At 33.7% G+C, this 25,290-nt stretch overlaps 1 protein-coding gene across 1 annotated transcript in view; it reads right to left on the bottom strand.

The window, feature by feature from the left end:
- The window catches only part of LOC139087092 (obscurin-like), a 52,357-nt gene extending 30,535 nt beyond the window's left edge, over positions 1–21,822 (bottom strand). Inside the window, 8 exon segments of the mRNA XM_070635790.1 lie at positions 344–483; positions 10,924–17,093; positions 17,160–17,210; positions 18,674–18,717; positions 18,790–18,815; positions 18,903–18,992; positions 19,054–19,076; positions 19,150–21,822. Of these exon segments, the coding sequence (XP_070491891.1) occupies positions 344–483; positions 10,924–17,093; positions 17,160–17,210; positions 18,674–18,717; positions 18,790–18,815; positions 18,903–18,992; positions 19,054–19,076; positions 19,150–21,568 (8,963 nt within the window). The 5' untranslated portion in view covers positions 21,569–21,822.
- Positions 21,823–25,290: the final 3,468 nt, after the last annotated feature.

Below are 25,290 nucleotides of genomic sequence, written 5' to 3'. Positions count from 1 at the left end.
CTTAAGATTAGAATCATAAATAACCTCAAAATAGGCATGCAAAAAACAGTTCATGATGAAAAGCATCTGTGAACATCTTATAGTCCAGTATTGAAAAACAAAAAACTTTTCACAAAACAGCTAATTAACCGACACAGAAAAAAGGAACGGAACTAGTAACATCTAGAAGATCATTTTTGAATCTAGCACAATCTCATCATTTGTGACTTTTTTCACATGATAAAAATTAGTGATACATTTAAACATCAATCATCAACATAGTCATTTACACTTGATCGTCGATGATTTATTTGCCACATGGTGGACGGAACTAAAATAAGAATAAACTTAAAATGTTACTTACTTTGCATTCGGTTGTTGATCATCAGGTGATTTTGATGCTGTTCCGGTCTCTAATACTTCCACCAAATCGCCTACACGAACTGAAATGGAATCGGGACCCTCAGCATCGTAGTTTTTGTTTACAATCAGAATATCATACATCTGTGTGGATAGATATGTAGACATTAAGTATGGAAATTGACAATATTTTTTGTAAATTAGAACAGTGGTGGGCAACATGTGTGTCACGGCAACATGCATGTCACGGCAACATGTGTGTCACGGCAACATGCATGTCACGACAACATGCGTGTCACGGCAACATGCATGTCACGGCAACATGCGTGTCACGGCAACATGCATGTCACGGCAACCTGTGTGACACTTAATCATTCTGGAAATGGCATGAATCACATGGGGATCGTTCAATTATTACGTAACGCTCTAAGGGGGGTCAAGATTATGTTACGGATCCGAAGGGGGTCAAGATTATGCTATGGTAGGTAATAGGGTCGATTTTTTGCGTTACGTAATAAGTGAACGGCCCCATTCCACGGACAGTTTTGTGGCTTGACACCTGAAATCGAATTTGACTCGTAATTTGTATTTTAATGTCGACTCGAGTCCATAAAATTCGTCAAATCGAGTTCGAGCTCTGCTTATCACCAATGTGTGCCATGCCACAATCCATGTTGCCAACCACTGAACTAGAGCATCAAAAAAGAAGCAGAAATGGATATGAGTATGAAAAACTTTTTTTTTTGCTGTGGACGTAAGTAATTATTTGTGAATAGAGATATATAGTTCATTAGTCATCCGATTCCTGTCGTATTCTTTTCCGAGAAATATTAATTATTATTTTTTAAGACCTCATCGTACGTATCACTTTGTCAATTTGGCATGACACTTTCTTTAACAAGCAAGGCTTTATGATTCATGTGAAAGCTTCTGCCAGCCGAATGTCATGTCATATTTGATTTGGCCTTTTTTTTCCTCTTTCCTTCTTCATGTTTATGAATTCATTAAGAATCTAATTTGTTAAATTATTGCACATTAAGGTAATACCTCGGTCGATCATCATGTCATATTTATTTTTTAATGTCATCTAATGTATCACTGAATTTTGTGTCTCTTTGAGCATTTAATTGAGCATGACTGACTAAAATGAATTATTAGAAGGAAGTGGTGCAGCCTTAAGTGCCTCATATAATGTCAAGTGAGAGGCTTTGGCAAATATTTCAATAAGTACTGTAAGCACGAGACGCACTCAAATGGACTTAATTAAATAAATTATAATGACGTTAATGTAAAATTTCACAAGCAATTGAGAATTTTTATTTTAAATCTGTGCGAGAATTGCTTAATAAAAAGGCAAAGTCTACGACATGTTTTTATTTTAAGGATATGATCAACATTTTGTGTTGTTTGTTGTTTTTGAGTTTATACAGCACGTGTTGTTAATAATCACTGGATGATTTATATCATGGATAGTTTACGTTTTGACGATCATTCATGAATATTCTACGCATTATATTTTGTTGTCGATGTTTCTTTGAAGTTTTCATGATGGATTTGTAAACTATTAATATAATGACTGTCAAGGGCAAGGGATTTATGATTTAGAAATATTATTGTAAACTGTTTTGAGTCTATTTTGATATTTTGTTTCAAAAAAGTATAGAAATTTGAACTTTTACAAGATGTGTGGCTAGGATTTACATCAAATGACGCAATTTTTGAGAATTTTCGTGAAAAAAAAATACAGATTTGTCTACAAGTTTCTTTGTCTACAACCGTTCATAATTACAATTTTGGATCTGCTTATTTAGACATAATCCTGATCTTAATTAAATACATAAAGAGTCTTTATTTTAACAGTATTGACAATTCATTTCTTCTCTTCATAGAGAAAATTGCAAATATTAAGAATAATAGAAGTTTTTGAAGTTCGAATCTCAAACAATAAATAATCAAAAATGTTTTCCCATAGATGTTCGATTGGATTTTTTTTTATTTTCATTAATGATATTTTTATTTAAATTTCAACTCAATCTACAAGAATTTTTTTCTGCTGGCACTTGTATAGGCTGACTTTATAGATGACGTCCAGAGAATTCATGGAAAGAAGCTGTTGACAGATACAGTATTACATTTGGTATTAGAAATTTGCAATCGAGAGCCAGTGATAAGGCCAGTTTCCAGCGACTTCTGAGGGAAACCATGAATCAGAATTGATCTGTACGGTCAGCGAAATCAAATTTTAATCGGTTCTTAGTGAAACATGGAAAGAATCTGTCGATAGAGATAGCATCACAGTTGGAATTGGTAATTGGCAAGCAGTGGCCAGCGATAGAGCTTCAGTCGCCGACTGAGTGACGCCATCGATCACACTTGATCTGTACGGTCAGCGAAGTAAGTAAGTAAGCTTAGTGAACTATGGAGAACTCAATTTGGTCCAGGCTATTGATAGAGACAGCGTAGCATTGATCTTTGATAGTTTACAAAGGGCAGCCAGCGATAGAGCCAATCACAAAGACCCTGGATGATCTGTACGATCAGCGAAGTAAGTAATTATCATATCAAGTGGTCAAATTAAGAAAATCATTCGCAAACACCTTACATCTTAATATTTACTTTTCTCACACTTTGTATATTCATGTCATGTTTTTCTTTTATTCAGTTATTATTGTTGTTTTTTGCATTAAATGCTCACGTCAAATTTATAAAAAGAAATCACAAAAAAATTAAGTGAACAATCAGTAGGTGGTGAAAATGAGAAGAAAGACGAAGACAGACTTTCCCTAGAAAGAAACGCGCCGTGCCATGTAAGAAATCCTCATTTTAGTGACGTTGTGTTGTCAATAAATCAGCGGCAAGTTGTGACAGATCTTTGTTGATGATATCTACGTGATATTCCCTATTATCAATTCAATATTGTGTATTGAGTGAACACACAACAAGAAACTGAGTGAGAATGTTAATGTCAACAAAGTAATAAGGCTTATTAAAAAGAAAATCTTTAAAACGTGCCGTGAAGATAAAAGAAAAGTGTTCGCAAAAAGACAGAGTTTATGTTTGATAAAGACCTCGAAAAGACCGAAGGATGTTTGGATGTGTGTAAGTTTTGTATTTTGAGTAGAACAAAATATTTTAATGGAGATTTTGGCCGCTTGAGACATAAAAATATCAAATTCACTTCTTATACAGTTTTTCTTTATAGATGAGACAGGTTCAGGCAATAATTTTTGTATTTTAAGTGCAAAACACTTGTGTGTGATGAAAATATCGCGAAATTTGATTTTTTTCCCTTTCTTCTTTACTTTTCATGCTTCTTTCATTGAAACACGATCATCACGTACGCATGGACGTTGATCACAACATCAGGTAATGAAATTTATTTTCATTCTTCTTTGTCAGGGAATTTGTTGCTGTTTATGATAATAATAAATGTGAAATTCATTAACAGATTTCTGTCATTATCTGGTTCCGAGTGACACAAATGAAGAAGACTCCGATCGGAGCTTTTAAGGCTGCGCTCATCCGATTCCATTAAGACCTAATGGAAGCCGCTCCAATGGTCCATATGGCTGTCAAAAATAGACATAAGTTTAGCGGAGCCTTAAAAGCTTTATGGAAGAGCCTGGACATTACCCCAAGTCATGAACATTGTGCAAATGCTTCTCATGTCGACAGCACTCTATAATGATGGATTGAATTATCCGATCTCTGGAAGGAATTGAACCCAAGCACTCATAAACGAGTGATACAGATAATCCGGTCTGTTGCCCAACCCCTCAGCCACAGAGACCTTATTCTCAAACTGACAGATTCCCCAGTATATGGTTCGATACCCCAGATTCTACTCTGCTCAGACAAAGCACTATCATCCCCGAGCGACATGAATGAAGAAGACTCCGCCACGGAACTTTGGAACTTTAAAGGCTCGGCTAAATGTCTTTGAAGAGACAATGTCTATTAAGAGGTTTAACAGAGTCCTAAATTGCTTCATCAGCCTTGCCTTCATTTGTGTCGCTCGGGATCAACACCTTCACCTTATTATCATTTTCCGCATGTGTACAAAAAGACTACATAAAATTTTTTTAATTGCTTGTTCTTTTGCGCGCGAAAAAAATTGAAGTATGGCCAATGAAATAATGATTATGAACATCAATGAGTCAATGTGTCCAAAATTATTACATAATTCATAAATCTTAATGAGAATTATGGCGTAGGAAGCTTTCATTTTTGCACCATTCATTTGAAATAGGTGAAATTAAAATTCGACAAGTCGACATGAATTGCTAATGAAATTTGATGAAATAAATGATATTTTGAGACAAGGTTTGGGCGGCAAAAAACAGAAAAGATGAAAGTCATTGACGAACAAAGCTATTAAATCTGTACAATTTGTAGCTCTATAAAAGAAATGATTTATATTTTTACAACCAGAAATTTTTAAATGATATTTTATTAAAAATATTAAAATACTCAGAAATACAGGATACAATTTCATGAAAAAAGCCAGAGTTGTTTTGTGGTTGATGCGAGAATCCACCTGATAAGTGGGTCAAAAGTCGTTGTTGCTAGACAGAGATTATATCAAGTGCTGGTTTCATCTGCTCAAAAACGTAAATTTTGTTTACTTTACTGTCTATTGCAGTGATGGGCAATCTATGTGTTAAGGTTTCCCGCAGTATCGATGTCGAAACTGCGACCGAGATAAATTCTCGAGTTACAATCAAGATGTGACATTACATGTGACACGATACATGAACTTGCCATAAAGTGTGACATATAAATATCGTGTCACATGTCATGTCATATTCGGTTTAGGCCGATTCTTAAAACCAAGATGTGCCATAACAAATAAAAGGTTGCCCATCACTGCTCTATTTTATGTTTAGATTCTTTTATTATAGCCGAATTTTATGGATTGTATACTTTCGTAGTGTGATGATCCATCTACGTCATACAGTCGTTTAGTGATAAAGTTTATGTTTATGAAAAGGTAGACAAATGAATTTTGGTGATTTTAAAGCGTTAAATAGTAACAAGCTTTGAAATTTATAATGGATGATAGGATTTAGAAGACTCATGTTGGAAACATTCATTCCGAGTGGAAATTTTTGAAGGATTTATTGCACTTTACACTTTTTAATCAAAATTTTACCGCGATATTAAAAAATGAGACTATAGAATATGGAATGATTTGATACTATGAATTTATTGTCAAATGTCAAAGCTAGAACTCAATATCATCATATTATTTAATTTGAATTTCAAATTTTCATCCAAAATACGATAAAAATCTTCAAGTTTCGCTACACAATCTGCAAAATCGAGTACATTAAAAAGTAAATTAATCAAAATTATTTCAAAATATTTTTCAACTTTAAACAAAATTAATGAACATTGCAGAATGTAAAAACGCATAAATTTAAAATAATTTTGAAAGTTAAACGCCTTAATTGCCTGTTTTGCAAAAGAAAAATTAAACATTCTAAAAATATTTTTAACACGACATTATTTTGAAGCGATATTTTGTTATTTTAAGAATCTTTATGATATGAAAACAAATTGAGTATTTTTGGTTGTGGGATATTCTAAAATTGAAACTTTATATTTTATTTGAAAACTTGAAAAGTTTAAAAATTTCTGCAAATAACATTTGTAAGGGTTTTTCAAAATTCAAATTTTCGAGTAAAATCTTTCATTTGCAGCTAACTTCAGGTATGTTTACAAATGAAATATGAATTGAATTACAATCATTAATTATCGAATTAAGCCATAATTACGAGATTCAAGACTATGTGGCACATCAGTTGCACTAAAATCTCAAAATCTCTCTGCAGCTGAGTCCATTAAGTAAGAAAATGTCACAGGAAATTTCAGATAAAAATATAATAATTTTCACACATTTTCACTAGTATAGTAAATTAATTTAAAAAAAACTGTAACAAGATAATCTGAAAGAATTTTAACGTGTGCAACAAAATTAATGTGATGAAAATGTTTACATTATTGCTATCACATAAATCATATTAAATTAATTATCCCAAGCTACAAATAATTTCTAATTTTGTTTATTATTTCAATCTTCAAATCTGATCATGTAATTGCAGTGGTGGGCAAGTTTGGCGTTTAGGGTCCATTGAAAACCGCGCACGACATGGCATGTGACTCGATATTTCTATGTCACACGTCACGGCTAGTTCGTGTATAGTGTCACATCGAGTCACATACCATGTCATGTCACATGGCATTTGGAACAAATTTTGGTGTCACACAAATGTGTCACGACACACAAGTTGCGCACCACTGCTGTAATGACTTGTAACATCCGTGATGTTGACTTAATCATAAACATTGTGAATACTTTTTTGTTTAAATTAATTTACGATTTTTCTCTGCAGTCTAAAAATACGGAAAGATCACAGAGAAGCGACTTCAATGTCAATTTCAATACTGGAAACAGCTGTCAAGGTAATTTTTTCCTTTTTATTTTACAGATCGCATTTCAGTCTTTTTTGTTTGAAATAAAAATGATTTCGTCTATTTTTAATCACTGACATCAACATAATGCATGAAAATTTTAATTTGACATTAAATGTCGCTTAATTTTTTGATTATCAAGAATAAAAAGCAGAGAATTTCACAACCCCAAAATCCTCATTTTATTTCATTGTGCATACTTTTCAGCCATTTATATGATGATTTTGTTTGAAAATCACTCACAATATAAAATTTATGAATCTTTTCATTCCAATGTCTCAACAACTAGACATCAACAATAATTTATGGCTACATCCGTAATGACTTTTATTTTGTCGTCAACAAAAATTCTTAAAATTAGTTAACATTTTACTCGAGTTGATTTAATTTAAGTTTTTGAGGTAGTCGAACATCAAAATCAATCATCATCAAATAGAATGACATCAAAAGTTCACTTAACGTTCTTGTGGTCACTTTGTGTCCGTCATTTGATTTATGTTGCAACACGTCGCAATTAAATTTGTTTCTGAAAGTGATATTAGCTCTTTGATGATCGATCTATGTGGCGCATGTACGTGTCAATTGAATAAAACTTCATCATTAATAATCATTTGTGACTGACTCTTTTATACGCCGTTAAAAATAAGGGTTATGATGTGTCATGAGCGACATGCAAAACAAAAATTAAAAAGATTTATGGCGAATTACGATATTTTCACCAAAAGTAATCAATAATAGCGATGCGAAATGGGGAAATTTTCTTCGCTGACATGCTCTGTCAGTGGTGAGTAACCTGTGTGTCGCGGCATACTTTTAAAACAAGCCACGGTCAAAACCAAGCACTGCATGACATATGACATGGCATGACATGTGACACGGTACGACATGTGACTCGGCATGACACATGACACGATATTGCTACGTCACACGACATTACAGGTTCAAGGAATTTTCCAAACATTTATGGTGTCACATTAGTGTGTCGCATCACACAAGTTGCCCACCACTGTGCTACACAACGAAGGTTGGAGAACCAGGAAATTTATTTTTAAAATATATTGAGATTATAAATTAATTTAAAATGAAATGAGTAATTTCACTAAAACCACACGCGATTCATTCCTATTCACAATAAATATATAAAAATTTTCAAATAAAAATCACTCGTGATGTAAATCAATACATGAAAAATTAACAATGAAAAATCATTGTGTTGCAGCTGTTCCATCTTTTCTCATGAACTCTATAAGTTTTATGTTGTTTTCTTTTTCTCATAGGGATTGTGAAATTTTCTATTTTCGGTAAACTCACTTTTAATGAATTTCTTGACCTCTTTTCTGTGCAATTTGTTGTCATGGGACATGAAACTCTCTTGAGAAACTTTATTTTTGACAGTAAACAAATCAGTGGATTTTTAAGTAAAATTTTTATGTGATTTTTACATTTAATCGTAATAAAAAAAACTATTTTTGACTTTTAATATCCCTAAATTCTAAAAAGAATCGTAAAGACGTTCAAAGGGTGTAATGTTACAAAATATGGCAAAATTTCAAATTTCTCGTTGTCCATAACTCAATGTGATTCTTTTTATTAGCTGATTCTTATGTCAAAAAATAAAGACACACTTAAGTCTCTTTTTATCCTATCTTAAATAACTCGATGATCAAACAATTTGTTATTTGATGCGGACGTGCGACATGGCACTTTCCTATTTTGATGATTTTGTAATTTGATATGAACTGATATCAGAGTGGGAGGTAGCCAAAAAAGTCAAATTTAAATTCAAATTTTTCTTCAGTATTTTATAAAATAAAAGGTCGTCGCACCCCCAGCGGTCCCTTTTATCTCCTATGGTCTCATTCCTCCTTCCCTAACACATGGCTTTCTTGCCTCTTTCATGGAAGAGACCCTTCTTGACTTCTGTGTCATTAGAACGAACATTGAGTTTTCAAAACTGAGAACTGTAGACCTGAAGCCTTGGCCTAACTTTAAAGTATAGCCCAAAACTGCAGGTCCGCCCATCAAACCATCAGGTAATGCAGACCTCTGCTTCATAGCCGAACCCTAAAAATATCTGATATTCCCTCAAATTACACCACAAATATTTACAAAATTTCGAATCAGATCATAGCCACGTGATTGCGTGAAATAAAGCAAATTTCTTGCGAAACCACATGAATTGTTTGAAATTTTGGGGTGAATAGAAAATAAAACTTGAAATGTTTATTTAGTTAGATTAAGGATTGTATACACATTGTATTTTTGTATTTTTAATTAATTTATAAAACTCTCAATGATTATCGATATTAATAGAAGTTTTTTGACCCGATATTTAACGAATCGTGTGTGTTCTTAAATTATAAACACTCTTAAGCAGGAATAGCGGATAGACTCTGCATGATGGAGGTTAAAGGAAGAAGATTAGGGATATTTGATTTGATGATCATTATTTACAAGAAATTAGGACATTATTTGCTTAATAACAGAGTTTAAAGACGATCTAGTCAAATTTCTCAAAGAAATCAGTTGAATTCAAGTTTTACTTAGAAAATTGTTATAACGTTCATTTGAGATTTGAATAATATTTATTGTACATAGTTGAAAACCCCTTTTTCATGTAAAAGTTCAGTCTGTTTTTGAACTCCAAAGAATAAACAAATAACATCCGTAAGGAGTTCTTAATTACATTTACACATCCTTAATGACAAAATCTGCGATCGTTTGAAAGCCATATGGAAGTAATACGAGTGCAACTTTATTTAAATGTTGTTAAATGTATCTTTAACAAAGTGAATATGAAGCTTTTCTCATTTGCGTCATAAAGTGGGTTTTTGCATTACGTAATAAGTGAAAATTCACAAGAAAGACTACAAATTGTCTGAGAATGACTTCAAAATCGTAAAATGTCTACTTTAATCCACGCTAAACTGCAATTCTAGTGAAATAAAAATAAATTTGACACAAGTTCAGATGGTCTTTTTTTAAAATCTAACCCAAGTCAATTAACCCATCAATCAATCAATCCCCAAAAAATCTGACATAATTTCGTAAAATTGAGTAAGATCAGGTCGACCTTCGCACCATCCATCTGCTTCAGAACTCAATAATTAACAAAAAAATAAACCAAGAATCAATTAGTAAAAGAGTAAATAGATTTTAAAATGATGTTCAACTTACGACCCTGAGTGTCTAAAGAGAACACATTATAGCCTATTAAATAAGCAATAATACATATTATTATTATTGATATAGCAGATTTCCGAAACGTTTAAGTTTCAGCCCAGACCATCTCATCCGGATATTAAACCTCATTCAGCCCATATTTTTCGATCATATGTGCAAAAAAACAGATCATTAAAGGCGAAATAAGAGTATGCGTGTGCTAGATTTTTTGTTTATTTTATTTCATATCTGCACATTGTAAAATTACCACTAAGAAGCTTAAAATAAATTAATTTCCATTTAAAATGTTGATCTCAAATATTTATTCTTTGAAAATATACAATAGATACAGTGGTGGGCAACCTGTGAGACGCGACACACTAGTGTGACATCACACTAATGTATCGTCACTTGTGTGACACACTGGAGCAGCGCCACTTTTGTAGCACACTGGAGTAGCGCCACTAGTTTGGTACATTAGTGAAGTGCTAATTGTGTGACACACTAATGTCGCACTACATGAGTGTCACACACTTGTATTGCGACAAGCAATTTTAGAAACACAACGAATCGTATGCCGTGTGCGATTTTGGTCAAGAATCACCACCAAAATGTGCCCTGACAAACAAAATGTTGCCCACCACTGAAATTAAACACACAAAAACATCAATGCAATGAACTAATTTTCTACTAATAGAAGGTTTTACTTAATATCAACAATACGATACATTTTTATACATGATACATTCTTTTATGTTTTCTTATCCTTCACAATAAAAGGAGAAGAAAAGAAATATTATTAAAAAAAATTAAAAACAAAACACAAACAGATGTCAAGTTTTATTAGTTTCTCTTATGTTCATTAAATGTAGCTTAAATCTTATTTTTAGAATAGAAAAAAAAAAGTTTTTCGAGTTTTATTAAATGACGCATGTGATGCAATATTTATCTTGCAGCTGTTGCACCTTTGTCCTTCTTACCATGTAAGACGTATGCATGCATTATGTATATATTATCATTAACTTGTGTGTATTGTCTGTATACCTGTGTAGTTATTGGAGCTTTTGAGACACGATCCGGTCGTGCTCCTCGTCTCTTACTAAGCATAAGTGTCGTTTGGAAGTCAAGATTTGATGTTGGATCTTCCTTGTCATTAAGTCGTCGTCGTCGTGGTCGTCGGTAACCTGTATCAGGATCAACCTCATAATTCTTATTTTTAACGAAAAAGTCACCGAATTCAGCACCATTCTCACTATTATCATCATTCTCACTTGATGGAATATCCGTTCCATCAGCAAAATCACATGCTGAGAATTGGAAGTCTCGTGTTTGTACGTCATATGATGGTGTCGTGCTGCCTTGTCTGAGTTTTGAAAGTTCATTTAATGTTTCATCGTTTGCATAAATTGAGAATCTGTGATGTTGGCTTGGCGTGTTAAGTTTCAATGCATTCATGACGTGTAATGGCTCGAAATGTTTGATACCATTTTCATCGAGGACTGTGTATGCACATTTACCTGTTAATACATCATGGCTCTTTTCACGTGGTACGACACATTGTACACCGTCCTTAATAATCAAAAATGCTTTACTTCCTGATCCATTTCTAAGTAAATAGTCTTCCATCGCTAATACATTTTCCTCGTTCATTAATGCTGCTGGGATGTCATTTGATGAATTAATCTCATGCTTCTCAGCAACTGGAATTGATATGAGACCACTTTTACGTACAAGTTCTCTTACAATCTCATCTTTAACAGCACGATGTGGAGATGATGTAAGTAATTCGAGTGCATCTTGATAATCAGGATCGACTTCAGCAAGCTGCTTCATAATACACATTCTTTGAATTACAGCCTTTGCTGCATCGTCAAGCTTAATTTGTGTTACGTCACCAGTTGCAAGAGTTTTGTCCAAAGCACTTAACAATGTCATTGCTTCTTTAGACATTCCCAATGCCTTTGCAAGAACCAGCGACTCATTGAGAAGACTTTCAATTTGTGTGATTTCTTGTGTCTGAATAAAGTCATCAAGTTTGTGATTACTTTCTTCTTTTACAGCTTTAACAATTGCATTTTGGATTAAATCTTTCATGGATATATTCTGATTTGTAATGTCATTGTTGTTTGTGATTGAATTGAGGACATCCATAAGCAGCTGTGGATTATTCTTAGTCATAGCACTAAAGGCACTGGCAACATCAAGATCATCAACAAAATCACAGAATTGATCAACAATAAAATCATTATCATTGACTGTTATATTTGGCATTCCTGGTAATGAAGGCATTCCTGGCTTTCCAGGTGCTTTTCCGAATTTGACTTTACGGCCTGTTCTTACAATGCCATCACCGTCCTCACCATTTGCACTCATAAACATTTTCTTCAAGTCATCAAATTTACAAAGTTTTTCCTTCTTTTCCTCATTTGTGTTGAGTTTCTTGGCTGGCTGTACATTCTTAATTCCGTCCTCATCAATTAATGTGTATTCGCATTTGCCAGACAGCACATCATGTGTCTTATCACGTGGAAATACAAGCTGAACGCCATTTTTAATAATCAATACAGGCTTTCTTCCTTTGCCCTTTTTGAGGAGATAATCTTCCATAGCCATTGTATTATCTTCATTCATCAGGTCAATTGGAATATCCTTTAATGACTGAATCTCTTCCTTCTTGGAATCTTCTGTTACTGGAGTTGATATGAGACCACTTTTGCGGACCAATTCTCTCACAACTTCATCTTTGACAGCCTTTTGTGGATTTTTAGTAAGTTCCTCAAGTGCCTCTTCATAATCTGGGTCAGCTTCAGCAAGTTGCTTCATTACACACATTCGTTGAATGACTTCCTTTGCTGCATCATCCAATTTAATCTGTGTCATGTCACCAGTTTTGATAGCTTTGTCCAAAGCAGCCATAATAGTTGTGGCTTCCTTACCCATTCCGAGTGCTTTCGCAAGAGTTGCTGATTCGGTAAGAAGACTTTTGATTTGAGTGACTTCCTTAGCTTTAATGAGTTTGTCTAGTTTTTGGCTACTTTCTTGTTTTACAGCTTCCACAATTGCATTTTGGATTATATCCTTCATTGAAACTTCATCCATATTAACATCTTGATTGTTTGTGATTGCGTTAAGAACATCCATTAAAAGCTCTGGATTTGTTTCAGCCATTGTACTGAAAGCAACTGCTACATCAGGATCGTCCACATAATCACAGAATTGTTGGACCAACTTTTGCTTTTCTTTCTTTGCTTTACTTTGTGCAGCTGTGGAACCGGTTTGTTCATCTTTCTTGCCGAACTTCTTTTTAGTTCCCTTGCTGGCAATTTCAGCTTTTTCTTCTGCCTCAACAGTCATGAACATTTTCTTTAAGTCGTTAAACTTGCAGAGAGTTTTAGTGTTTTCATCTTTAGCTGCTGACTTTTTCGTTGGCTCGAAATGTTTGATTCCAGTTTCATCAATGATTGTGTATTCACATTTACCAGCTAAGACATCTTGAGTCTTATCACGTGGAAAGACCAACTGAACACCATTTTTGATGATAAGAACAGGCTTTCTGCCTTTGCCCTTTTTAAGCAAGTAATCTTCCATAGCCAGTGAATTCTCTTCTTTCATCAGTTCGGCAGGAATATCATTCAATGACTGAATCTCATCTTGTTTAGCATCTTCAGCAACTGGAATTGATATGAGACCACTTTTGCGGACCAATTTTCTCACAACTTCATTTTTGGCTGCCTTTTCTGGAGTTTCTGTCAATACTTTAAGAGCTTCTTGACATTCAGGGTCGGTTTCAGCAAGCTGCTTCATGACACACATTCTTTCGATGACTTCCTTTGCTGCATCATCTAATTTGATTTGGGTCATGTCACCAGTTTTGATAGCTTTGTCTAATGCAGCCATAATTGTTGTTGCTTGCTCAGACATTCCAAGAGCTTTAGCAAGAGTTACAGATTCATTCAATAGAGCTTTGATTTGAGTGACTTCTTTAGCTTTAATGAGATTATCAAGCTTGTGGCTGCTTTCTTGTTTAACAGCCTCAATAATTGCATTTTGAATTATATCCTTTATTGATACTTCATCCATTTCTATATCCTTGCTGTTTGAGATTGTATTGAGAACATCCATTAAAAGCTGTGGATTAGCTTCAGTCATAGCACTGAAAGCACTGGCCATATCAGGATCGTTGACATAGCCACAGAATTGTTGGACCAACTTTTGTTTTTCTTTCTTTGCTTTAACTTGAGCAGCACTGGATGCAGCTGGTTCATCCTTCTTACCGAGCTTCTTTTTAGTTCCTTTACCTCCAACATCTGCTTTCTCTTCAGCTTCAACATTCATGAACATCTTCTGCAAATCACTTAATTTGCCAAGAGTTTTGGTTTTTTCATCCTTTAAGGCTTGCTTTTTAGATGGTTCAAATTGTTTGATTCCATTTTCATCAATGATTGTGTATTCACATTTGCCAGACAGGACATCCTGTGTCTTATCACGTGGAAAAACAAGCTTGACACCATTTTTAATAATCAATACAGGCTTTCTGCCTCGACCTTTTTTGAGCAAGTAATCTTCCATGGCCAAAGCATTTTCCTCTTTCATCAAGTCAGCTGGGATATCCTTCAATGACTTAATCTCTTCAACTTTGGAATCTTCAGCAAATGGAATCGATATGAGACCACTTTTGCGGACCAATTTGCTTACAACTTCATTTTTGAGAGCTTTTTCTGGAGTTTTTGTCAATTCTTCAAGTGCTCCTTGATATTCAGGATCAGTTTCAGCAAGCTGCTTCATGACACACATTCGTTCAATGACTTCCTTTGCTGCTGCATCAAGCTTGATTTGTGACATGTCACCAGATTTGATAGCTTTGTCCAATGCAGCCTTAATTGCTGTAGCTTCTTTACCCATTCCAAGTGCTTTAGCAAGAGTAACAGACTCGGTAAGAAGGTTCTTGATTTGAGTGACTTCCTTTGCTTTGATTAGATTATCAAGTTTGTGGCTACTTTCTTGCTTTACAGCCTCAATAATTGCATTTTGAATCAAATCTTTCATCGATACTTCTTCCATATTTACATTCTGCTTATTTGTGATTGCATTAAGGACATCCATAAGTAGTTGTGGATTATTTTTACTCATGGAATTAAAAGCACTTGCCATATCAGGATCGTCAACATAATCACAGAACTGCTCAACTAATTTATGCTTTTCTTCTTTTGCCTTCTTTTCAATCTTCTTTTTGGAACCGCCATCAGCTTTTTCTTCTGCATCAGCAGTCATGAACATCTTCTTCAAGTCATTGAATTTGGAAATAATTTCAACTTTTTCTTCTGTCTTTGCTACCTTTTTGGTTGGTTCGATGTGCTGAATTCCATTTTCATTGATAAGTGTGTATTCACATTTACCAGCTAAGACATCATGAGTCTTCTCGCGTGGGAAGATAAGCTGTACGCCATCCTTTATGATCATGACTGGCTTCCTTCCAGAATCTTTTTTGAGCAAATACTCTTCCATGGCTAATGAATTTTCCTCGTTCATTAACTCAACTGGGATGTCATTTGATGACTTAATGTCTTCTTTTTCAGCAACTGGAACTGCCATAAGGCCACTGTTGCGTACAAGCTTTCTTACTTTTCGACTTTTTGCAGCTTTTTCTGGAGATTTTGTTAAAATTTCTAAAGCTTCTTGATATTCAGGATCAACATCCGCAAGTTGCTTCATAACACACATTCTCTGAATGACTTCCTTTGCTGCATCATCAAGCTTGATCTTTGATACGTCACCAGATGCAACAGCTTTTTCCAAAGCCTTCATTATCGTTGTAGCTTCCTTTGACATTCCCAATGCCTTTGCAAGAGTTACAGATTCATTAAGAAGATTCTTAAGCTGTACGACATCCTTTGTTTGAATGAGATCATCAAGCTTGTGATTACTTTCCTGCTTCACAGCCTCAACAATTGCATTTTGAATTAAATCTTCCATTGATACATTTTCTTTTGAACTTTCTTTGTTATTTGTGATTGAGTCGATGACTTTCTTCAATAGTTTTGGATTCTTTTTAGTCATTGCACTGAATGCATTGGCAACGTCTGGATTATCGATATTATTGCAGAACTGCTCAACCATAAACTCATTATCAGCTTCCATGACTTCCTCACCACCATTGACAAAATCGACATTATTTCCATTAAATAATCCAAGTGCAGCATTCATAAGATTTTGCTTCATCTCCTCTAGTCGGCAAAGTGTCTCGACTTTATGAATTGTTGTGTTTAGTCTTTCTAAAACAAGCTCACGTGTGTTTGCGGACGTGAATGTATTTTGAAGTTGATTTACGCTGAGTGTTTTCAACGAGTCATTAAGTACATTTGAGATAATTTCGTAGACAGATTCGGCCTTATTTTTATGATTACCATTGACATGACCATTTGTGTTATGATGACTAACAAGTGATCCCATGGCACTAACCTCATCATTTTTGAGAATTTCCATCATTACTGTCGTTAATACTTTTACAATCTGATCAGTTTCAGACAATATGGCGTTGTCTTTTGACGTCGTCACGCCTTTACGCTTGACAATTTTCTTCTTTTTTGCCTTATCGCCTTTTCCATTCACCATGCCGGCATCATCTGTCTCCAATTCCTCATATTCTTCACCGCCAGCTGAGTTCATTGACATACACATGTCCAAAATTTTCTGATTCACATTTTGTAGATTTATAGTCTCTCTGTGATCATCTGTCAGCTGCTTAATCATTTTGAAAATTTGTTCTGCAACGTCAATGCTGATACCCTCATGTTGATCGCAGAATTTCTCAACAATTTCTTGATTTAATGTACTTTGTAGGACGATATCAACGCCACCTGACTCAACTTGTCGTCCAATTGACATGCCAGCTGCTGAGAGCTGTTTCATCATAATACTATCAATGGCAAGTTCACCGGGATTAGCAAGTGAGCAAGCCCAGTTGTGTTGTGGCTTAATCAGTTCAAGTTCCTCTGGTGTGACTGAGAAACCTTGCAAGTTGAACTCAAAATCTTCTCCCATTCCTTTTATGTCGGGTGCAATAAAGCGTGGACCTTCCGGTGTGTCGACAATTTGTCCCGCAATGAATGTGACTTTATCTATTTTTTGGTGTAATTTTTCATGTTTAAAAATTGTTTACAGTCAAAATTTTCATAATAAATTACCATCAGTTTCAACAATTCTTCCGGGAACGAACAATCCATCAACAATTTGACCTAAACAAGTTGTTTTGAGAAAAAGTTCCATTTATTTCATTTCTTTTTGAGTTAAAAGTGATTTTTTGTTTAAAAAGCAAATGAAAAATTATAAGAGTCAACAAAATAGGAAGCGTGTGAGAAGTAAAAACAAAAAAAAGGCTAAAAAATCATAATTGTAAAGTAGATTAAAAATAGATGTAGAAGTGTTATTTTGTTTAGCAGAGTTGGGATTGGATTAAGATTTGTTAAATGTTTTAATGGATTATTTGCTAAAGTTCATCTAAGGCCTAAATCTATCATTTCACTTGAGCACATCAACGGCGAATTCAGAAGGATAAAGTTTGGGGGTTTTGCCTTCTAAAACTTTGATGCCCACCAAATATTTTAAAACTTAATCGGATTTTTCGAATCTCTTCCGACAAGTGTGCAACCAGAAGGGTTTACGCCTCTAAATTTGGATGCTCGTAGAAGAAATTCTAATACTGACTTTGTATATTCCCTTAGATTGTTTTGCATTAGTTGAAGTCTTTATAATATGGAGTTCCATATCTAAACTCCGAAACAGAGCTCCAAAGCTCCAAGTCGACTTGAATTTTGAATGGAGTCAAGTTTTCCATACAAAATCGGAATCAACTTCAAGATCAAATCTGAAGGCATATTATGGACCCATTAGACATGATATATCTCATCCCCACAAAATCATCTTCAAAATTTTGCATAACATTCCCCTCAACCAACCCTGAATATTTAAGAAAGTTTAATTATTATTTATTTTCACAAATTTTCACTAAAGATAAAATAACATTATGTCATTTAAGAAAACAAACGTTATTAAATTACGTGAATGGGCGTTTTTAAATCGCTCTTCGTTCTCCACCGACACGCTAGGTTACAAAATTATGAATCAAAATTTGAACTCCATAATCAAATTGTCAGGTTCGTCCAAAATAATAGACTTGCTGACAAAAAATGCTTGGACGAACCGTAAGGTTCAGTCGAAATCTGAAGACCTGTGCATCTAAAATGCATGTCTGTGCATCCAAAAATGCAAGACTATCATTTGCCCATTTCTAACCCCTCAAGTGTGACGATATTTCCCAACGATCCCCAAAAGAAAAATATCAAAAAGTAATGATGCCAAAAAAATTAAGAAAAATGTTGATATGATCACAAAATGAAAGGTACGCGACAAAACGTATCAAAACATTATCGTCTTATTCGTTCATGACATAAAGTGTTAGAGAGATTTTCATCACAGATTTATTTTATCTTTTTGAGTAGATTTAATTCTTTTTATTCTGTAAATTTATTCTTCCTCTATTAATTATTATACCCATGAAGGCTTGTGCGACTTTTTGATGATGAGCAAAATAAATATGATGATTTTTAATAATATGTGAGTGGGTATCAAAGATAAACAAAAGATAGGCGCAAAAAAATAATAAAATAAGCAAAAACCACTCGGAATCGATTTGCCTTACCGGGCACGAATCGTTCGCCTTCTTCTTCCGTGTAACAAATTTGACTGTGAATTAAATTTTTTAATTATTGTTTATTTTGGAAGCAATTAAGAAAAAGTTTGATTTATTTCGCTTACCCAGGAATGAATGTCGGACCAACACGCTATTTAAAAATATTTTTGGCAATGAGGGGAAAATTATAAAAATGAAAAATTTGCATCTGGCATATTAAGTATGTCAATAAACTCACAGTATCAATAATTTGTCCGGGTATAAATCTTCCACTTTTATCTGTTACACCAGGAACGAATTTTTGTTCGCCATTTTTGAGTGTAATCACCTAAATTAATTGACTTTATAGCACAAATTGACACTAGAAATTTATTTAATTTTTTGCATACCTGACCAGGCACAAATTTAAGACCTAAATTAATTTAATCATATTTTAGTATTTTTCTTTTCATCTCACGAGTAATAAATGCTTAATTCATCATTACCTGCAGCGCTTTCAACCAACTGTCCGGGTACGAATTCTTCTCCATTTGGTGTATTTACAATTTGTCCAGGAATGAATCCACCATCCTCGCTGATGATTCCAGGAACGAATTTTGATTCCTTTCCTTGACGAATCAACTTTCCGGGTATCATTTTACCACGTGGTAAGCCTTCCTCGCCAATTTTCTCGGGATAAAATTCAATTCCGCATTCTGTTTGTACCATATTACCAAATACTGTTAAATTTGATTCCGTCACTTCCAATGAATGTGAATCAATAACAACACCCGATGGTGGTGGTTGATGAAAATCAATTTTGTCGATGCTGCTCGCAATAATAAATTCAGCTTGTCCATTTGCCTTAATTTCAGTTTTACCGGGCATGAAAATTTGACCGTGCTCTTCTGATTCAACCATTTGACCTTCCACAAATTGAATGCCTTGCTTTGTCTCAATTGAAATACCAGGAACGAACTTCATGTCTTTGCCGACTTTCTTAACAATACCAGGAACAAAAACTCCTTCATCATTATATTGACCAGCAACAAATTTACTTCCTTCTTTTGTCTGGATTGTCTTACCGGGACAGAAAGTTTCAACTCCACTTTCATCAACAACAGTCTGTCCACAAACAAATTTCCATTCATTTTCACTAACTTGAATGTTTTGACCAGGCATAAAAATTTCCGTCATTTGACCAGCAACAAACTTTTCTTCACCATTTGGAAGCTTCATCATTTTACCGGGTACGAGATTATTATTTTGATCAAACATACCAGCAACAAAGCGGAAGCCTTCAGGCGTTACAATTGTCTGTCCTTCCACGAATTTTGGTTCGTCATTTAAGAAAATTGTTTGTCCACAAATGAATTCATCATTGACAATTTGACCAGCCTGGAAGTGCATTTGATTGTCCTTTGACTGCATGACTTGACCAGCAATGAAGTTAATGCCTTTAGCAGTTCCAATCATTGGATCAAAAGTCGTCAAACCAGGAACAAAAACTCTCTTGCCTTTCTCATTAACCACGGACTGTCCAGGACAGAATACTTCAATGCCATCTTCGTTGGTAATAAATTCACCAGGCAAAAAGACACGACGATCTTCAATATCAATGACTTTGCCAGGCACACCATTCAATTCTGATTTATGTCCCTTTGTGATATTTTGTAAGACATCAAACAGCTCGTCTTCGGACGGCAATAAACTACTGATTTCATAATCAGCTTTTTGAAATTTCTCGACAACATTTTCTAATTTTTTCATCATTTCGGTCGTTGCCGTTTGATATTGCTTAAGATTTTGTACGAATGACTTTAATTCTGGTTTTTTATAGCATCCAACGAGTGGAATACACTCAAAACCGACTGTATTGTCAAGATGTAATTTCTTCTCAAAATCCTTTATTCTCGATGTTACTTTTATTTTTGCTGGTGACACAACGGCTGGCTTAATTTTCTTTGTCAACACAGATTTCACTTTTTTGACATTTTTTGCTTCCCATTCATATGTATCCCAATCCCAACTTTCGAGCATTGGCTTGACAAGATCTTGAAATGGCTTTGAGGCATCTTCAGCTATTTTTTCTAATAATTTCTTAACTTTTGAGACCTCCTTTTTATTGACATTTTTTGGGACATTTTTCATCGCCTTTGCCTTTTTCTTCATTGACTTCTTTACAATTTCATCTTCCTCATCATCGTCACCTGCATTTTCTTTGTCCTCAAAAATTTTCGTTATATTTCTCAATTGCTGTCGACTGTGCTTTGCGATTTTTTTCGAATTCTTTACTTCTTCTGCTTCACGTTCACGTTCTAAAATGACTTCTTCTTTCGGTCCCTCGCCCTCAAATAATTCTTCGAGATTTTCGGCATATACAGTTAGTTCCAATGACACATTTACGCCTTCCTTAAGTCGCAATAGGATTGAATCGGAATCCTTTGCAAACATTATATCACAAATATCACCATCACGAATTGCTTCCTCTAATTTTGCTGGAAATACCAAATTGCATTGTTTGTCATCGACACGGTACACAAAATGATGCTTATCGTCGACCAGATCTTTGGTATTGAAGATGTCATGTAATAATTTTTGTGTCTCAATATTCATATCTAAGACTGGAATTACATAACGATAATCCAACAGGACAAGATGCTTTCTTTTTCCATAATGAAGATCTGGCTGGAAATGATGTCTTTCCAAGTACGGTGCCATATTTGTAATGCGACATTTCATCTTCTTCCTTAATGCAAATGACATAAGGACAACGGGGATGAAGTGATGGGACGGTAATCCATAGCTTTTTCCAGTAATACGACAGAAACGCTTTGCGTCATCAGGTGAAATTGGCGGGATAATTGGAAAATAATTTGGTTTTGGCAAGGAACGGGATCGTCCCGTAATACGACAAAATGACATTTTGATGCTCTTTTGTACACTTTAGACTTTCTTAAATTGTGTCTATTTATCCTCCTTCGCAGTAATTTGATACTTTTTTTCCTTCACTTTGATTTATTTATGAAAGAAATTTTACAAAAGGTGATAAAAAATTCGTTCCTTTTGATATTTTTTTGTCGAGTTCACAATTGTCTTTGACTACTTTTTGGCTTGTTTAGTGAACACAAAAATTAATTTATTGTGTTGACGTTATTTGTTGTGGATTTTTGTGGTTGATTGAAGAATTTTGTTGCAAATTTTTTGAATTTAAATCTTTTTTATATTTAAATGATTTATTTTTGGATTTAAATTTTTTTGTTGATTTATTTTTGGATTTTAAATTCTTTGATGATTTACTTTGTTGAGGTGTTGAAAAATTTTGTTGAATTTTAAGTTTTTTGGATTTATTAATTTAATTTTTTGATTTTTCAATTTTTTTGTAAAAACCCTTTTTTGTGATTTTTAACTTTTAGGATTTTCTAAATTTTTCAAAATAATCCTTTTTTGTGATTTTTAACTTTTAGGATTTTTCAAAATTCCAAAAAATCCTTTTTTGTGAGTTTTTAATTTTTTTTCAATATTTTTTTAAATTCTCACAATTTTTTTGAATTTGAAATTTAAATTTCAATTTTTTTCACGTTTTTAAATTTATTCACTTTTTATATTTTAAAGTCTTTAGATTGATTTAAATTCAGAAACTTGACTTTCCTCCTCGAGTTTCCTTTAAATTGTGTCAAATTTTCAAATTTTTCTCCAATTTCAATTTTTTTTCTAAGTCTTAATCCTCTTATTATTCCTTTCCTATTATTCAATAATTTATATTGTTCCTTCCTTTTAGGTCCTTCCGTATAGTTCGACGGCTACTTTAAATATGAGCACGACGAGCATTTGAGCTTGGTTTTATGTTTCCAGTTTGTGTCGTGAGAAAGAATTGAGTTAAAAATAAAGATCATCATTTACTCAATTAACGAAGTAGAAAAAAACAGTCTCACACGTGCATTGAACCACTTTTCAAATAAATTTTCCTCGCTTTACAATTTTCTCACTGTAACGTGAGATGATGAGCGATGAGAGTCATTTGCCATCCTTTTCTATCGCGGAAATCTCGTGAGATGAAAATTTTTCTGTACTAAAATTAAAAGTTTCACTCATGATCATCGAAAACAATGAAGGAAAAGCGCCGTTTTTGTGCTAAATGAAAATTCATTGATCTTTCCTCTCACATTATTCACTCATTCGTCTTTCCGTTGTTTTTTACACATAAATTTTTATATTACACATAAATTATGAAAACTTATTATGATAGAAAATATCGCATTTGCTGACTTCACATTTTTTTTGCCTATTTTTCGAGTAAATATTCTAAAAATATCAATTCATTTGCGAGAATTGTGCTGGTCGTTGAATGTAAATTACTCGTGAACCTTTCTTTTTTAATATCACAAATCTTTATTATTATTCTTAATATTTTTCACTTGTGGGCAATTAAATTTTGCACATTTCATATAAATCATTCATATTTCGTTTAAAATTTTTTTCACTTGTGGATTTCAATCTCCATGTCTACTGTTGATTGAGTTATTTATCCTCACTTCAAGGTAGAAGAAAGAAGAAAGAAATACAAAATATTTTGAAAACTTATTTTCATAATAATTAATGCACTTTTTTTATTGGGTGATCATTAAGATCTTAGTTTGATGTGGTACTTGAGTGAGTTTAAGGGTGATGTTTTAAGTAGTTTCTAGATTGTTCTAGTTAATGATTGCGATTGATCTTTGGTGAATTTTGCTGCTTAATTTTAAGGGTTATGACATATTGACAAGAGTCTGGTCGTAGAGAAATGTTTTCAAATTCGTTTCACTTCCTTGTTTTGTCAAAAGTAAATGATCTCTTACCGGACAAACTGATTTGAATTCTAGTAATTCAAAAGGTTGTGGACTATAGGCAGAAATGTCATGAATGAAGGAGTTCAAATCCCACTTTAAATTGTAGATCTGATTTTGAATCGAAGATCTAGCAAACCCTAACTCTTTAAACTGTCATTAGCCCTGTGGCGCAAATAACAGATTTGAATCTTAAGGTATGGAAACTTAAAATTTATTTCTTCATAGACTTAACTTTATCAGACAAAAAGCATTCAGAGAGTTTAATAGTATCGCATTGTGCTTGGTGATCACAGTCAGGAATCATAGAACATTCTGCATGTCTATTAAGATCAGTTGATCTTATCTAACTGATTATTAACAACTCATGTAACCAAAATGTTCCATTTTGTACTACACATTGTTATTCCTTAGGAACGTTAACATTTTAGCTACTAGGAATTGTCTTTCTGATGCCCTAAATTACAATATGATCATTAACAGTCTAAAGATAGAACAGCAAAAACACCGACGATAATCAATCTCGAATAGCTCAAGTTGGTTAATCGATACAAATTCCGACATCAGAACGGTATGACTCTGGCATGGTGTCAGACTTAAATCAAATCCGAAACCAAGTCAGAGTCACGTAGGCCGAAAACTAGATCAATTAACGAATTTGTGCTATTTGAGAATCAATCTTCATTACCAACACCATTTCGATAGATCAATGAATTCATTTATTCAAATATTCATATTTTAATATGCTTAATTCTTACGAATCTCACTTCAAATCAAACTTTATCACTCACTTAAACAGCAAATCATGTTTGAACAAATTTTGCCACTAACTAGCCTTCCTTAATAAACCAGGAAATTTATCATCACAAAACTCATAATTCACTATATTTTATGATAAATTTAAATTAGCCGTTCAGTAGCTCCGATGATCGTAAAAGTCAAGAAAAAACACAAAATTTCAATTAAATCACATTGAAAATCTTGCTAATTTTATCCATCGCACATTAATCTTCCAACTTTATCCTATATTGCAATATATTTCTTATGTTGTGTATTTTTCTATAACATGCACGAGATGAGATTTAATGTGCTTGAAACTTATTCACAATTTGACTTGAATAATCTTTATTTTCAACTTAATTAACAAACTAAACTTTTTTCACTGAATAAAAATCGCGTAAATTATGCAATAAACAAATTTTCAACTTTTTCTTGCAGATTTCGCCGACTAAAAAATCTCATGTTTTCCACCCGGACGCGTACGGAGCTTCATTCAGTATCTTTTATGATGCACAGACACAAATTTTTCACTTTAAAAATTGATTTTTTTTGAGTAATTCTTATTTAGAGCAGAACACAGAACCCGATACACGCGTTATGATACTAATTTATGAAGCATACATGAGGAACAACGACCAGAGACTGAATATGCTCACATAATTTCAATTTTTACATTTCAAAATCAGTGTAATTTTCTATTTTTCCCTCATGCGAGTGCTGTTTTTACTTTCATTTGAGAAAAATTCTTACGTACATACAGTCATGAGTATTCAATTCACAAGATGAAGAAGATTCTTAGAGCAATAAGCTGTATGGATGTATGAATGTATTTTTTGTGTAATGTTAGGTTCCCTGGTGATAAAATGTTCACAAATTTTGTAAGAAGAAATCTGGTAATCGTTCTCAATTTACAGCAGTGGTTGGCAACTAGGCAACTGTAAATTGAGCACATATTGGTACACTATTATACCGCCAAAAACGTTTCAAAATGCCATGAACCGTTTGCCGTGTTGATAGAGGCTTACCACCAAGAAATGATGC

Source organism: Chironomus tepperi, unplaced genomic scaffold (genome assembly GCF_022539635.2).
Source record: "Chironomus tepperi strain 1889 unplaced genomic scaffold, CSIRO-AGI_Ctep_v1 contig_11, whole genome shotgun sequence".
Lineage (NCBI taxonomy): Eukaryota > Metazoa > Arthropoda > Insecta > Diptera > Chironomidae > Chironomus > Chironomus tepperi.
Note: the sequence above shows the minus strand (reverse complement) of the source record. Positions and strands in the feature narration are given on the sequence as shown.